Source organism: Rhinichthys klamathensis, unplaced genomic scaffold (genome assembly GCF_029890125.1).
Source record: "Rhinichthys klamathensis goyatoka isolate OS25496 unplaced genomic scaffold, OSU_Roscu_1.1 h1tg000110l_1, whole genome shotgun sequence".
NCBI classification, from domain to species: Eukaryota; Metazoa; Chordata; class Actinopteri; order Cypriniformes; family Leuciscidae; genus Rhinichthys; species Rhinichthys klamathensis.
The window spans coordinates 3918764-3936175 of record NW_026606648.1 but is presented as its reverse complement, the minus strand read 5'-3'; the positions used below and the strand labels follow the sequence as shown (position 1 = coordinate 3936175).

General features: G+C 36.2%; 1 protein-coding gene across 3 annotated transcripts in view; it reads left to right on the top strand.

Annotated features, from left to right (window-relative positions):
• fam49bb (family with sequence similarity 49 member Bb) overlaps positions 1-14752 on the top strand; it is a 73375-nt gene extending 58623 nt beyond the window's left edge. For all 3 annotated transcript variants that reach the window (XM_056254200.1, XM_056254198.1, XM_056254199.1), the window contains 7 exons: positions 5915-6054; positions 9208-9285; positions 10817-10933; positions 11023-11102; positions 11238-11364; positions 11561-11631; positions 13887-14752. In XM_056254200.1, coding sequence (XP_056110175.1) covers positions 5915-6054; positions 9208-9285; positions 10817-10933; positions 11023-11102; positions 11238-11364; positions 11561-11631; positions 13887-13950 — 677 coding nt within the window. In that variant the 3' untranslated portion in view covers positions 13951-14752. The remainder of the gene's footprint in view (positions 1-5914; positions 6055-9207; positions 9286-10816; positions 10934-11022; positions 11103-11237; positions 11365-11560; positions 11632-13886) is intronic.
• Positions 14753-17412: the final 2660 nt, after the last annotated feature.

The following is a 17412-nucleotide window of genomic DNA, read 5'->3' as shown; positions in this document are numbered from 1 at the left end:
GTATCAGGACGGCAAAAATCCGAACACATCTTCCTTTTTTAAGAATGACTTAAGTGACGTTCTCTTAACTCCAAGTCCTCCAGAGTCGCGGCCAAAGCCGATTCGAAAGGGAAATCACCTCTATGGAAATCACGCGGAACGTCATGAACTGTTTCGTCATTGTGTTAAGCCCGCCCGCCGACTCTATACACGATCTGATTGGCCTGACCAGTTTTTGTTTTTTCCAGCTCAAAAGCCTATGGAGAGTTGCTAGACCACACTGGCTGCGAAATAATTTTCACTGCCGCTAGGGTGCGTCTAGATTTCTAGGCTAAGGAACTGCAGGAAAAGCAGAAGATTGCCGAGCATAATCTCCATCTGCTGTTAGTCGACCTCACCAGCAGGGGGTGCAAAAGCGCTTGTTGTTGACGAAGACATTCATTCATAAAATGGAAATGATTATCTGTGACAGTATATGCGGAAAAGATGATAAACACACAAAAGCTGTGTTTATGTTTCATTCAATAACTTCATTGTTACTTTCCCTGTGTATTCTACATGTCATCAGCTTTCTCTACCATGAACAGGATTATAATCGGTTTCCCTCAATACCTCATACTCAAGGATTCCCTTTCTGTTGGGACAAAACGCTTAACACATACAGTGATATGAAAGACCGATCTTGCACCTTATTGGGGATGTAGGCTGTAGGCTACTATATAGGCTACAGGCAAGAAGATGGACTCAGATAATAAACTTTACGCGCAAAGTTTCATGCTGAGCGTTTCGTGATATGCTGGCATAAAATCAACACTTGATCAATTAATACTAACACTTTCTATTCTATTCTGTTCTCTCTCTCTCTCTCTCTCTCTCTCTCTCTCTCTCTCTCTCTCTCTCTCTCTCTCTCTCTCTCTCTCTCTCTCTCTCTATATATATATATATATATATATATATATATATATATTATATATATATATATATATATAAGTCCTAAAGTCCTAAAATGCCTACGTGTATTGCATTAGCTTAAACTGGGATCATAGCACTTGCATATTGTTGTCCTCCTATTGTTAGTTTAACTGTAATCGCTTTGGATAAAAGCGTCTGCTAAATGACTAAATGTAAAATTGGCTTGACATTGGACATTCGCACATTTAGGGACCGTCTCTAAAGTTGCATACAACATTGGCATGTACGTTTCTAACTTCAATCGCAAACTTAAATTTATTTGAATAAATATCAAAAATCCAAAGGGTGCTCATTATGCCTGACACTACATGAACACTTACAGTTGGTTTCACTTACATTTTGCTTAACATCTTGTTTGACTGTAAGTCGTTCTATTCAAATGCTATTGAAGTTAGAAACGTGTATACCAAAGTCGTATACACTTTAGAGATGGTCCCTAAATGTGCGAATGTCCAACATCAAGCCAACTTAATGCCAGTCTATCACTGGGAAACGCTTAGCTGTGCGTGTTATTCTGAGTCCTTCTGCTTGCCTGTGAGTTTGGACTTTTACATCACTAGTCCATTAAGCTACGATAAGCGTATATGTCCAGCAGGGGAATCCTGAAGTATTGAGGGAAACCCTAATAGCCTGCATGCAGCACATCGCCACAATATAAAGTTAAGGCAACTAAACAACCAAGAGAAATATATGTCCTCAAAAATGTAACATTGGATCTGTATATCCGCATCGGGGAATAAAATTATGATCTCGTTCACGGTAGAGAAATATGGATGTAGGCTACACAGGAAAAGTAACCGTGAAGGCACCGAATTTAACAAAAACAGCCGTCATAATAATCACAAATAAACTTACATTGCTGTAAATGAGTTTTATGAATGAATGACTTGCTCTAATTTTGCTGGTCTTCGTCAACAACACGCGCTTTTGCACCCCCTGATGGTGAGGTCGACTAACAGCAGATGGAGATTATGCTCGGCAATCTTCTGCTTTTCCTGCAGTTCCTGGACGTCAATGTTGAATTTACTGTCGAATTTGAACCACTGAATTTGTGGAAGCGAATTTGCAAAGCGAAATAAAATGGACCGAAAATTGCCTGTTGAATATTATTGGTTGTATTTTTAAACAGTTTGAATATTTTGGAAATGAAATATGAATGGTGAATATGGATTATTGAATTTTTAATAATGAAAATGTGTTTGAAATGTTTTTAATTGAAATATTCACAGCTTAAATATTCAACCATGTTGAATTTCAGCCCATAAAAATGCAAGCCCTAAAAATACAATGCATAAAAATGCAAGCATGGTTAATGCAATGCCTATTTTTTTTCAAGTAGTGCAATTCAACAGGCTTTTTATTTCAAAAACATTTGACATTATTTTACTTCCATAGTTTGCGCTTTCATTTGGAGGAGTGCCTTTCAGAAGGTCAATGTAATCAATAGCAGTCGCAAGAAAGCATGTCAAAATGACTATTCCCAAACTGTAAATGTTCATCCAAAATTTTTAATTCTGCATTTACTTACTGCCATGTTGTTTTCACACATCATGCAAGCATTTGAGTGTCTGCTTTCACTACAGTATGCACGCCGTTGTAAATCTGTTCATCATATAAAGCTATTGTGTCTCTTCAGAAGACTTGGATTTGGATTAGACAACTCGATTGATTATTTTTACGATGCCTTTGTGACATTTTTTGGATCTTTAAGTTTTAGGGGAAAACTTGGTACAAAATATCTTCACTTGGGTTTGTAAGTTGCATGAAAATCTTATAGGTTTGAAATGACATGAGGGTGAGTAGGCATACATGATGACAGAATTTTAATTTTGTGGTAAATTAGCCTATACCTTATAAATGCAGCAAGCTGAGCTTTGGATAAAACTAACTCTTTTATCGTAAATCATATCGTTTACATCAACGATCTCGATATAACCATGTATCGTTACACCCCTAGTAGTTATGCAATATTTTAAGTGAACATTCTGTCGTCATTTACTTACCCTCATGTCATTCGAGTTGATGATTTTTCAATTTAACTCAAAAGGACATGTTTAACAGAATGGCCAGGCTGCTCTTTTCCATATAATGAAAGCAAATGGGCACAGAGTCGCAAAAAAAAATGTAAAGAAAGCACCATAAACATTTTGCTTAACATCTTTTCTTATGTTGTGTAGAAGAAAGCAATTTATGCAGATGGCATGATTTAGGGGGAAAAAATGGCGATGGTGATTTTTCTAATGAAAAATTATAGAATGTGATTTAAAAATAATAATAAAAAAGTTTGATGTGCTTGTTTGTAGGGCTACACAATGTGGCCAAAAGTTTTGTGGTTATGTATCAATATGACTATAATGTAATAATAATAATAACAATAATAATCACAGTCTTTGTGATTTGATCATTTTACTCCACCATATCGTGAGTTTTTTTCTTGATTAATCATGCAGCCCTACATACAGTTTTGTCATTTGTAGGTGAACTGTCTCTTTCAATGTGCTTAAGAGCCATTGGCAGTATCTGTTTCAGCGAGTTTTTAGAGCGGTAAACATCTTACAAATTAAATACACACTAACGCTTTGTGTGCAAACACACTAACACCTGAGCTGCCCCTGGGAAGTACCCCAGCTGGTCTTTTCATTATCTCACCCAAAACACTGGGTAACAATGGTTGGGGTAGCACACTAGCTGATGGATGGGCTTAAATGCTATAAATGTTACAAACCTCTCACTGAAATGCATAGACAAAAATGATCATGATATCTAATGGCTTCCTTGGCTTTTTGCCCATCAAAACACAGGAATGTTAGTGACCTAATGAGACCAAGTGGGTTGAAGGTGATCTTGCCCTGAAGCCCTTGAAGCCCTGTCCTTTAAGTCCTTTTGAACCAGTAGTCAATGAGCGCAGCCCCTCGCCAAGTGTCTGCCATATATTACATAACTCGCCGAACTGGGTCATCTTGCTTTCCCGCTCTTTCTGCTCCAGAACACTGAACACTAATTTTGGCGCAAGCTCTCATGCTTTGCTAATCTACACTGATCACTTGGCATGTAGTTCTTTCATATGACGATGAACCTGTCTGTATTAAAGAAATAATAATTAATATATGTAATGAATATTTATTAAAAACTCTAAAAAGTAACTAAATATAATCTACTAAAGTTTTGTTTTTGAATAATTTATGTATTGGAAAAATCAAATGTATTTACAAGCTATGCTTTATTTAGTTAATGAAATGTCTTGGCATTTTTTTCTGTTTCAACTTTTTTGTTTATTTATTTTTTTGGTTTAAAGTCAACTGGTTCATCTTAAACTACTTTCATTCCTCAGTATATATCTATCATTTTAACATTGCCCGCGTATCTCGTGTCATCTCTCTCGCTTTCTCATGATGTGATGAGATGTGACGTGTACTCCCTCACCCCACCCTTTCATTCCTCATCTGCCGGCCTCATCCTCACACTCCATTCTCAGCATGCACTCTTAAAAGCCGGTCGTCTCTAGCTCTGTTTTGACTGGGATGTGCTTCCTTGGCCATTTTTAATCAGCTCCTCTGCCCTGCCAAGCTGACTAAAGCAGATGGAGGTCATTACTGTACGGCAAATCTGCTCAATTTACTCTACATACTGCTGCCGCTTGAGTCACCAGTCTGAACCCCCAATCTCTCTCTCTCTCTCGCTCCGCTGTGGAGAGGAGCCTGAATGACTGTACAGGCTTGACTATGTATAACTTTTGTATAACTAGAAATCTCTTGGTTTCTCAGAGCCATATAGGAAAAATAGGTTTATTGACAAAGCTACCCTCTGTCATACCCTCTTCAGACGGGAATGATTGCTGCAATTTACAAACAAGCCAATAAAAATAAAGCTGGAATCCCCAATATTGTTTGAATTTCTAGAGCAGACTTAACCTGAATGCTCACTTGTTCATCAACTGTTGTTGATGCATGGATTTAAAGCCACATCGCCCAACCATTGCTTTTTTCTTTCCATTGCTTTCTTTAAAGATGCAGAATGACTTACTTTAGCAATTTGGCAATACTAGCAACAGCAAAACATGAATCAGTCCAAAGGCACCTCTGTTTGGTTTTATTTATATGTATATTTTAAGACTTGTAAATGAGATCAGAATTAAAAAGTAGTTGGACCTTGGGTTAATGTGGCCATACTGAGATCATACTGTACCTCAACCATAAACTTGTTTATGGCTGCTGGACTGACTCTTATGTAATGTAATTGCTCTAGCATGCTGCTGTGTTGCCTCAATAAAGTAATGGAGAGAATGAGAACGGGAATTGTGGGTTAAGAACAGCCTCTTAAGTCATTGAGCTGGGGCTCAGAACATCACCTTGTGTTAGTGGAGAACATCTAAAAACTTCAGATTAGGCCCTTATGGAAGAGCATGCCTTTTGTGTAGTCTGGAGTATGTGTGTCCATCTAAGCAAATAGTTTGATCTAATGCATTAAAGAACCTTTATTATTAGTTTGTTAGGTCATGTATGATACCAAATGTTTTTTGTTGCCAAAAATGATTCTTGTTGTTGGTCTGCAGTATGAATCAATATGGCAGCATATCACATACATTCTCAGCATGTGTTTTGTATCAGTTTTATCATTTAGTAAACCTGAATATTGTATAGAATCAGCCAAATTAATTTTATTCAGGGGTTGTTTTATGCAAACTTTTGTTTTAAAACTGAAATATATTAGTATATTGTTCAGATTTCAGAATGAGTCAGATTATTTGCCAATCATAAACAGCCACCCTTGAATGGGTTCTAATCACTTGCCGGAATTTATATTTAACACAATATATATATATATATATTAAACCATTTATTTATAAGTATTTTATTAAATCAATAAGCTGCTCAAATGAATCTTATACTGTATAATGGAACCATTAAAGTTGTACTCAGTGAGGAACAAATGAACCTGAACTGACCCCTGTGTGACTCTACAGAAGCTGCACTGCACAGTCTATTGAGAGCACTCACTAGTGAGACATACGATGACCCCACACAGCATCTGGAGAGAGAGCAGGCCCTCGCCAAACAGTTCGCTGAGATCCTACACTTCACACTGCGCTTTGATGAGCTCAAGGTGAGGACCATACCTCAATAAATATCCTTTGTTTACTTAATGGCATTTTTTTGTTGCAAACATTGCATAAAAGCTATAATACATAATACAAGTAAATCCTATTTATTTTCACTGATTTGCATTTAAAAATTCTTGTTCATTAAAATGTTTATTCAGCATTGAATGTGCACTGATACTAGACAGCTGATTCAATAGTCAAAAGTCAGTTGGGTCTCACGAAACCTTTCGATAACATGTTTGATTCATATAATAAAAGAAGTAAAGAACTATATTTTATTAAAGAAAATGAAGCCTTGTTGAACCATTAACTTTTGTATTTATTATAATTATGTATGTATTATCATGATATAATAACATTGCACCCATCTAAATCCTTATCATCATATTTAAAAAAAGATAAAATATTCGTGCATCATGGTAGTATTTGTTATATTGCCTTTAATTTATACTGATCGCTTCTGAGAATAATAATTATGAGAGAACCCTAAAACTTTTTTAAAACAATGAAAACATTCGGATGTGGTATGGTAATCTATATTTGGGAAAAAATATCCCTAATTCTTGTCATTAAAATAATTAATATACATTAATAATGTTTCAATATGAAAAAAATCTTAATGGACCTAAAAACATGCTTCAGTTCTTTATGTATATTACCTTTTATTTCTTTTAGTTTTGCGGTTAAATGTGACCTAAACCTTTTTTTCATGCGATTCACCCATTTTGATGTCAATGAGTAGAAATTATTCATTAGTTTAATGTTCTCTAGTCAAATGAAATGCATGGTTAAAATATGAGCTCATCATGTAAGTCAGCAGAATTGCGATAGATGAGACTGACCTGGATGTGATGCCTTAACAAGCTTCCCCTTCTCACTAATGGCATGCTAATTGTGATTAGAAACCAGCTAATGAGAAAATAATTACTTTCCAATAGCACCAGCCAGTTTTTGCTCCCTCAGGTGCTTGCCAAACCTTTATCGACATTTAACATCATAGAAGCTTTTGAGCTTTGGCTCTTTCATTCTCTTATCCTCTGCTTAAACACCTGCTGTTTCTTTTACTCCAAATTTATAATGCAGAACGGACAGTTAAAAGTGCTTATGTCAAGACGACATCACTCTGAGCTAAATTGTGCTCTGATTTTCACTCCTCTGACCATGTCAGAACCTCAGACACTCACACAACCCTAAATGACTGAACAGTAAACCACCTAATTTGTCCCGGTTATGTGTCCAAAAAAATCAAATCATATTTTGTCTAGCCGTTTTCTTATTCGTCTCAGCACCAACACTAGCGCCTTTCTTGCTTTTTCTAATGCAAGCATTCACATACACCCCGACGCCCTGCGGCACAGAGCTGGGATGTCCCAATTAAACCCCCCCCCCCCCCCAGATGGGGTTGCTAAATGTGAGAAAGTAGGGGGTGTAAGGTGGCATGCCAACCTCCATCCAACCATGCCCTCCTCTCAGCTTGGCGCATTGACCTACTTCAGCCCGCCAATGCCGTAGTGCCGTACGCTGCAGGGATGGGATAGGAAGGGTCTATCTGTCTGGCCTGACAGTTCATGGACTGAATACCAGCTCTGCATTAGTTTTGTGGACAAGGATGTCATTTGAGAACATTGTATTAATTTCAACTGAGAATTATCTTTGTAATTAAACTTTGCTGGAAAAACCTGTTGTACACAATCTGCCACATCCCCTCTGATTGATAGTTTATACAAGTAGCAAGTAAACACATGTACATGTGTCTTTTTGCTGTGATATTTTTATCAATCGTTCAAGATAAACAATTACTGGACTGAAGCAACTTAGGTCCATACATCCTTTTTAGAAGAAAAATGTATTAAATATGATACATCAGACTTTCAGATATGTCAGTTATTATTGTATTGCATTGCATTGCATTATATATTTTGCCCCCACAATAACAACTACAGAGCTTTGATCTTAAAGCTAAGCATTTAAATATAATCTTAAGACATTATTGGGAGATATAGAGTGACAACTCATATTTATATGCATTTCATGTAAGTAGTCTGTACTGTAATAAAGATCTTATTGATTTAAATTAAACAAGCTATTATAATTTCATCCTAAGTTATGGCCATATAAATAACAGCAACTGTACAATATTGCATATTTTTGTTTGGCCCTCTGAATAAAATTGAGGTGTGAGCTTAATATTTTCCTATATCATACTAAATGAGCCGTACAAGCCTGATCAAATATGGTGCTCAACAAATAAACGCATACGTAAATCTTTTGACCTGTTTCATTTCAATTAATTTGATTTTTCTGAATATTATTTTATATGGTATTTCAGGCTTTACATGGTTATTAATCACTATCTCTGTCCAAAATTCACTGAACATTTGGGATAATTATAGCTGACCTCTGCTCTTGCAAATCCTAAAGAGGTTGTTTTCCACCCTGACCTTTGTCTTCTGCGCCATCTCCACTGTCGTCTTGATTATCACCCCCTCCTTTGTCACAAAAATTTGTCACCCAACACTAAACTGAACATGACTCTTCGTTAAAACATATTTATCCATCTGTCACAAGCTGCGAGTCTACTGCGTTACTCTTCAGGTAACAATACTTCAATAGGGGATCCATGGGTCCCAGACAGTCTAGGTCCTGACAGATAAAGATTGCTCTGATTACCTGATCATTTAAGTAAAGCTTTAGCTAATCCTGTAAGTGTTCTTTGCCTTCTAGGCTACCAGCCTGTATTTGTCTACCTCAGTCCTGTCACACCAGCAATTGCATGGAGATTTGCCTCCATTTGAAGCACCCTTACATACACAATTTTTTTATTAATTGGTTAATTTTATTAATGGTTCTTGTTAAAGCAAGCATCATTGTTACTATTGTTCATACTTGGAATTAGGGGTTGTTTATAAACCCTGTATTAAACTTCATTGTGTTACTCTGAGAGATGAGCTATTACTTTTCTAAAGGGTTTTTTTTTTCTTCAAGATTCTTTAATGGATAGAAATTCAAAAGAACAGCATTTATTTGAAATAGTAATGTTACAAAAGATTTATATATATTTTTTTAATCAATTTAATGCTTGCTGAATAAAAGTATCAATTTCTTTAAAAAGAGAACCCTTTTAAACAGTACATTTGGTGTTGATTCTTTTTCAGATGACAAATCCTGCTATTCAGAATGACTTCAGTTATTACAGGAGGACCCTAAGTCGTATGAGGATCAATAACGTTCCTGTGAGTTTTCTCAAGAATTGATAAAGTCACCTCTCTATTGCTATGACTTTATTGTTGTCTTTTCTCTCATCCTCTTCCCTCTTTCTCTTTTTCTATTCATCTTTCTGTGCTACATTTCTCTGCCCATTTAACCTTTTATCCACACACACACACACACACACACACACACACACACACACACACACACACACACACACACACACACACACACACACACACACACACACACATTCAAATATATTTATTCATAATATGTATATATATATACATACATAGTATATATAAGTGTATATAAAAGTACATCTTTGAAGCAACTCTTGATTTTATCTAAACCCCTTCCATATAACTAACACACTTCCTTTTTCCTTTCTCACACAAAACTCAAGCACTCAGCCACTTGCACACACCAGCCCTCAGGGGACTGTTGAGGACCCAAACAGAAAATGGTCTCCCACTGGGAGAGCGAGTGAGTTCTGAGAAGCTCACTGAAGTGCATTGAGGTGCACCAATATAGTGTGACACCTGATCTGTGGTCAGCTTTTGTGCCTGTCCTCCCCAGAGACGTCCTGCCCTCCTAGGACTAAATATCTGATCTGAGATCGGGCCACATACATAGCCCTGGGGGACACCATGCAGTCCGCATACCTTGTTTGGTGAAATGACGCTGGTTTTCCCCTCATATTCTTCCAGCCTGAATTCAGAAGCCCCACTGTGGCTCCCCAGGGCCCTACTACTGAACGAGCTAAATACATCACTCTGGAAACCCATCTGCCTCTAGCCCCAGTTTAGACTAGTTTAATATTTTTAGATTTGACACACCAGAATGTGCAGGTGAATGCAGTTTAAGATTGAACTGCTTTCTTATTAAATAAAAAAAATTACATTTGTTGTCTGGCTGTCCCCATTGTGATACTGATATTTTTGCTTTTATGAAATGCGTTTTCAAGCAACTGCTAAATCAGTAGATTTAGACAGATATCATAGCACTGAAAAGATTTTCAATTATTTATCACATATTTTGAGAAATAACTAAAACTTAACTTCTGGTTTAGATCTGGGGGTGTCTTCACTTTTCCCACCTTTCTCCCAAATCACTGTTTCTCCACAGAACCTATCTATCCCATTAACCAAAGTGACTTATGGTATTGAAGGATATTCAATTGTTATAATGCCAGCTTTGTGAACTTTGGCTGATATACACTCCCTCCCCATTTAGCAAAAGGGTTGAGAAACATCCATCCATTTTTTTTGATATGCAGTACATTAATAATCTATTAGCATTTTTGACACATTTTTTCACCTGAGAAATTGGGGCACAGGAGAAAAAGCCTCTTGATGCCTATCCATCCTCACATTGTTCCCTTTATGGTCTACTATTAATCATTTTCATGAGGCATTGACTGTGACAATTTCTGAGAAACGGGTCAGAAAGAAAAATCTGTTCTAATCTAAACTGTTCTTCTTAAAATAAAATTAGTGTTCCTTTTTGCTTAACTCCATTAACAATGTTTTTTGGTATCTGTCTATATAGGCAGAGGGAGAAAATGAAGTGAATAATGAGCTGGCCAATCGGATATCTCTTTTTTATGCTGATGCCACGCCCATGCTGAAGACATTAAGTGATGGAACAACAAAATTTGTTTCTGAGGTAACAAAAATGTTTAAAATCAATTCTCAGTGGTATTTTCAAAAAATAACTTGTAAAGAATAACTAATTTTTTGCCTTTTGCCCAACAGAATAAAAACTTGCCCATTGAAAACACCACAGATGTATTGAGCACCATGGCAAGCGTGTGCAAAGTTATGTTGGAAACCCCGTAAGTCTGCCATTTTCTAATCTGTCCGATGTCCGACCATAAAGTTTGCATTCTATTAAAAAATAAAGTAGAATCAATCCACTAGAAATTGGGAGGTAAATAATTTGCTTATTCTCTGATTTTGTTTTGATATAGAGAGTATCGCAGCCGCTTCAGCAGTGATGAAACCGTTTCCTTCTGTCTGCGTGTCATGGTCGGGGTCATCATACTTTACGACTACGTCCATCCTGTCGGCGCATTCGCAAAGTCCTCCAAAATAGACGTGAGTGAAACCATCATCTCCCGTTACTTGCAAACCCATCTCCTAACTGTTTTCCCCTCCCTCTAGGCACTAGGACTGACTCATAATCATAGTGCTTAGAAAACGTGGTGATGGCTCTCTCGCAGTGTCGTGACTCATGAGGTTCAGTGCTGTCATTACCGTGCCACTCTAACCATGGCTTTTCCCCCCCAAACAGATGAAAGGCTGCATTAAAGTGCTCCGAGATCAGCCACCAAACAGTGTGGAAGGTCTTCTAAATGCTCTCAGGTACTGTGTTCAACAAGCCAACATTCAGTGGCTCATTCAGTTAATCTCACCATTTCAGGTTTTCATTCCTGTTTACGAGCTATTTTTATTTATTTTATTTTGCTTTATAAATTATTTTAAAAAGTGGCTCAGTGGTTCATGTGGGTTGTCTACAAACCGGAAGGTTGGTGGTTCAATCCTCGGTTCCACCTGACCAAGTGTCGAGGTGTCCATGAGCAAGACACCTAACCCCAGCTGCTCCCGACGAGCTGGATGGCGCCTTGCATGGCTGCCGTCGCCCGTCGGTGTATGAATGAGTGTGTGAATGGGTGAATGTGAGGCAAATGTCAAGCGCTTTGGTGGCCATTGGGTCTGTGAAAGCGCTATATAAATGCAGTCCATTTACCATATACTAATAATGAATGCTATTAAAACAAGGCTTATTCATCACAATTTAAATAGTTATTTTTAAACCAATAAATGAAATTATATAAATTTAAGTTCAAATAAATAATAATTGTTATAATTTAAATAGTGATTTATGAATTCAATTTAAATTAAACAGGCAAATTCAGAAACCCTTGTTATTAGTGACACCGGTTGCCTTTATGTGAACTAGCCAGCGACTCGCACTCGTGCATATGCAACGTGCAAGAGACTGAATGTGATTTAGAGTCTCCACATACTCACGACAAAGGTCTTTTTTGTTCGATCTTCACTTAAAAGTAAAAAGGTTGTAAAAAAAAAAATCTTCACAGCTATATACACTAGAGTTGTGACATTCGCGAACGAACCGATTCTTTTGAACGGCTCATAAACATGAACGATGGGAGCCGAGTCGCGGCTGGAGGGGAGCCGTTCTTTCTGTCGTTCTTTTTTCATGCGTGTTTCACACAGATGCACACAAATTAGCTCCTCAGTTATAGGGGAAGGGGCGCACCCAGCGCAGGGGTGCTACTGCCTAACAGCATGATGATAGTTGTGCACGCGCGCGCATCCTTTACGTGAGTACTCCAGTGGGAAAAAACCCTACGTGCTGTCATTGGGTAGGAGCAGAGCCAATGACTTATGCCGTCACATGGTTACTCCAGTTAAAAAAAAAAAAAAAAAACCACTAAAGTAACACTAAGTTCCTTTGTAAATAAATACAAAGGAACTGCTTTGTATTTATTTACATTGCATTTTGTGTTCATGTTATTGTATCTACAGTATATATTTACAACTTTAAATAGTTTTTGTTTTTTATCAAAATGTTCTTGTGGTATTGTATGAATAACATAAGTCAACATAGCTTTACACATACACATACTTTGTACTAAAGGTAAATCCAAAATAGTGATATCACTTTCTAAGCAGAGGGATGTTGTGCAACCCTATGGAATATAGTCCACACATGACAAATGAGGTAATAATCAATATTTCAGAATAATTCAAACTCAGATATTGGTGTGTGATATCTGAGTTTTAATTAATTGACTACAAATCTCACCTCATCATTCCTCCCAGTGATTATTTCCAGGATAAACTGAGATTCCCCCAAGCTGGCTTCTTTAAACTGACTAAATATTTAAAAAGAGCCAAAAGAGCCGTTCTTTTGAACGGCTCTTTGAAAGGAACGGATCGCAAAGATCCGGATCTCCTCAAAGAGCCATAAATCCCATCTCTAATATACACAGCTATATGGATGTTTGTTATAACAAACATCCAGATGCCGTCCATGCTGCTGAGAGCAACATTTAAATGATTGTGTAATATGTGCTGCAATAACTCTCAATAACAAAATAAACGCAACAAAAATGACAGCAATTAGAAAACATCTGATCATAGTGATGCGGATATGCTCCGATTAATACATAAAAAAGTGATTAATACATAAAAAAGTGATTAATACATACAAATTCTTACATATAGCCCTTTTAAAATAAGTCATAATTTATTTAGATTTTCATTTACATATTATGATACATAGTACTTGTCATTGTGTCACTCTCAGCATCATATGTAGGAAGAGTCAGTGTCCATCACACAACTGTACTTGTTACAAAAACCATGAAGACACATTTAGAATTATTTTTATTTTTTTCATATTTTCTTTCATATTGGCTTAATGTGAGGAATATTCCACATAGAGTGTCATGAGATATGCATTTCATGCATATTGGATCATGATTATGCTCTGCTGAACAGTAATGCTTGTTTGGCAACAGTGCTGAAGATGGCTTGGCCTGGCAAAATACTGAAGCAAATATAATTAATACTTAATGTCTTCTGTGCAGGTACACAACAAAACATCTTAATGACGAGTCAACCACTAAGACCATTAAAAGCATGCTGCAGTAGCAACAAACTCTGGGACATACACCACTGGCCTCAAGCAAATGCTCAGGAGATGCACATACACTCTCTTTCCTGGACTAAAGCGATGCACAGAATGTTTTTCCTTTTTTTTTTTTTTTTTTTTTTTTTTATGAAACAGAAAAAAATCAGCTTCTCTAATCTTTCCTTGTCTTTTTACAAAGCAGATGCTACTGGCGTTATGTGTGGTTTTCTGTGCCAAAATGGTTTTGCTGAAATCCCTTGTTTTTAATGTTCCTAAAAGACAGCCATGCTACTGATGGCAGCTATGAAAGCATTATTAGATTATATTTGTGGTAAATGTTTTAATTTAGCTTGTTTCCCTATAAAGGGAGGGTGTGTTTTGACTTGAATATAAATATCTATATATTATCTATATGATCTAAATACACACAATTATATAAAAAGAGAGAAATATATTATTTTTGTTTGAATTAATATTTAATGTTACATCCACTGCATGGCAAAATGATTACATTTCTTCTATTTAAAAGAAAACTAATGTTTCAAATTCATTTGTCTGTTTGATTTTGTGTAAAGGAAAAGTTTAAATTATGTTTTGAAATGGTACTTGGAGATGAAAAATGGAGATTAATTGATAGATCTTTTCAAGTTTTATATTTTTTATAGTTCTTGATTTAAGTATTTTTTTCTTAGGTGTTATCATTTTCTGTTTTTGTTCTTTTTTTGATTGAAAACTAGCTTTCAAAAACTGTGATAGATCGTAATCTGTGTCAGATGTGATGACAACATGATCTTAAGAGGAAATAAAATGCTTTCATTTTTATTATGAAATGTTTACTTTTTTCAAATGCAGTGTTGCTAAGGTGTATGCTAATGATTAGCACACATCTGGTGATATGCAATTAAGCTGTGGCATTATCCATAACATAGTCATGTTTGAATTTTGGCACAAAGTCTGGTCAACAGTGAAGCTTATTCACAAGATCATCCGAAGCAAACTCAGTTTTTTTTTTTTTTTATATATATATATCCTGAAATAGTAATAAATCTATAGTTTAGGGGTAGGTGTATCTGAAATTGATTATGTCACAGTAATTGACTACCTCAGAAACATATTAATTGTGCAAACAGTTAGAAAACAACAGAAATAGAGAATAATGTGTCTAGACTTTGTGATCAAAATTGGTCAAAAGGATTACTAACCCTATCAGATTGGAACTGAATTTTGTTTTGTTTTTTGCAATATGCGTTTATCTAAAATGTCTGTTGTGTTACCATTGAAGATCTGCTCTGATCTATCTTTTCTGCTCTTATTGACTTATGTGGGAATGAAATCAGACGGTTTTAACATGCTTGCACTCATGGGTTTACAGGCTGTGAGAAGGGTGGGGTCGTAGTCATTTTGCAGTAAGGGCATGTATGGAGGTCAGAGAGGATGGAGAAACACTGCAGGGCTCTCTGCATTCTGTCAGTAAAACTCTTGGGGTTGTGGAGAGAGAGAGAGTTTTAGGGTGTGTCCTGTATCCATGCAGCAGTTCTGGATTGAGGGACAAAGAGTGCAGATGTTGAAAACGAGTTTAGGAAAGCAGGTCGTGTAATGGGTGGGGCAGGAGCACCACTGAAATGCTTTTGAGAAAAGATGATGCACATATCATTTTGGTTTGGTTGATGTGTGAAATTTTCGTTTTGCAATGAAATGTATCAGCAAAAAATATTTGCGTGTGTGTGTATGGATGGATGGATGGATGGATACACACATTCTCCAGCCACTTTTATTACACCTGTTCAGCTGCTTGTTAACACAAATATCTAATCATCCAATTACATGACAATACATTTAGGCACTTAAAGATGGTTGAGACGATCTGCTGAGGTTAAAACTGTGCATTAGAATGGGGAAGAAGGGTGATTTACGTGACTTGGCATGGTTGTATTTCTGAGTATTTCAGAAATTGCTGATCTACTGGGATTTTCATGCACGACCATATCTAGGGTTTACAAAGTATTGTTCAAAAAAGAGAAAATAGTGAGTGGCATTTCTGTGGGCAAAAATGCCTTGGTGATGCTCAAGGGCGTAGTTTTGGATTGAACATTGGGGCGGTTGAAGTTTGAACCGTTTAGCGGGGTCTGCTCCCTCATCATGATTATTTATTTATTTGTTTGTTTGTTTATTTTTGCAAAATGGTCTTTTGTGGTATCATCCGCACATGCATTGATAACATAGCTGCAATAAAGTAATAGCCTAGTTAACAATTGTTTACATAGGATAGTGTATTTTATTTAAGCACCTAAAAACTTATCAGTTTGACAGAATTTTCTAAATCAAAGTGCCAAATGGTAGGTCAAACTAACTTTACTTAACATTTTCTTATATTGAAAATGTTAATTTCCTGTCATCTCTTGAAATATCTAAAAGCCAGGTTTTTCCTAATATCTGTCATTATTAGCAGAAAACATTTTACACATGGGGAAAAGCAATTGTTTAGTCAATAATTCAAGAAGGTCCTCTTGATTCTAACTTGTAATTGGCCTAAAAAGTAACATAGTACTTGTAATTGTTTAACTATAGCATTTGTTACAATAAGGATTTAATTAAGATCATTGATGGCTCCTCATTACCATGCTAATTTTTCTTTCTTTCTTTTATCTAGCATTTGTAATGAAAAATAGCAACCGCCACATTCAGAAACTATACAACATATGAATCTTTAGTGAAAAAATATATTCCCTTAACCGATTATCTATTAAAAATTCTGCAAGTTTGTCAAAATGTACCACAATAAATACAAAAGAATGTGATCAATTCTGGAGTAGTTTAAAAAGCTTTCTAATGTTGGTGCAGAATGATGTTTTCTCCCTTGGGGGGTTACCTCCCCCAAACTGTGCCCCTGGTGATGCTAGAGGTCAGAGGAGAATGGCCTACGAGAATAGGAAGGATGAGGAAAAAATGAACTGCAATACACGAGGTAAGTGAGATTAGCACTAAGCAATTGAAACGAATAGATAATAACTTAAATTACAAAGTTCCTGTTTAACATTATTCATTTGAATAGCTTTGCTAAAGTGTTTGGAGGAATACAGTATACTGCAGTCCTGGTGGCTGTTAATTCTGCAAATGGCTTCAAAATCGTTGTTATCAGTGAACTTCAGAACAGTTTTTGATGTTGTGAACTGTCTTCAAACAGGCCTATCTTCTCATGGCAGATATATGGACCTTTTTCTTCAGGTTTCACCTTACCCTAAGCCTTAAGGTATGAACTTTTTACTATTTCTATTGTTTATTTTTTAAATGAGCGTAAATGTAAAGTATTTTTGTATTTATGTAAAGTAAATGATGATTGATTTAGATTTTTTTTATTTATTAAAATGATAAATATATTTAATATAATATAACTTGGCAGCACTTTCACCTTAAGATAAACCTACTTTTCTCTGCCTGATTTATTTATTTATTTATTTTTAAATGTGATGGATCGGTGTGAT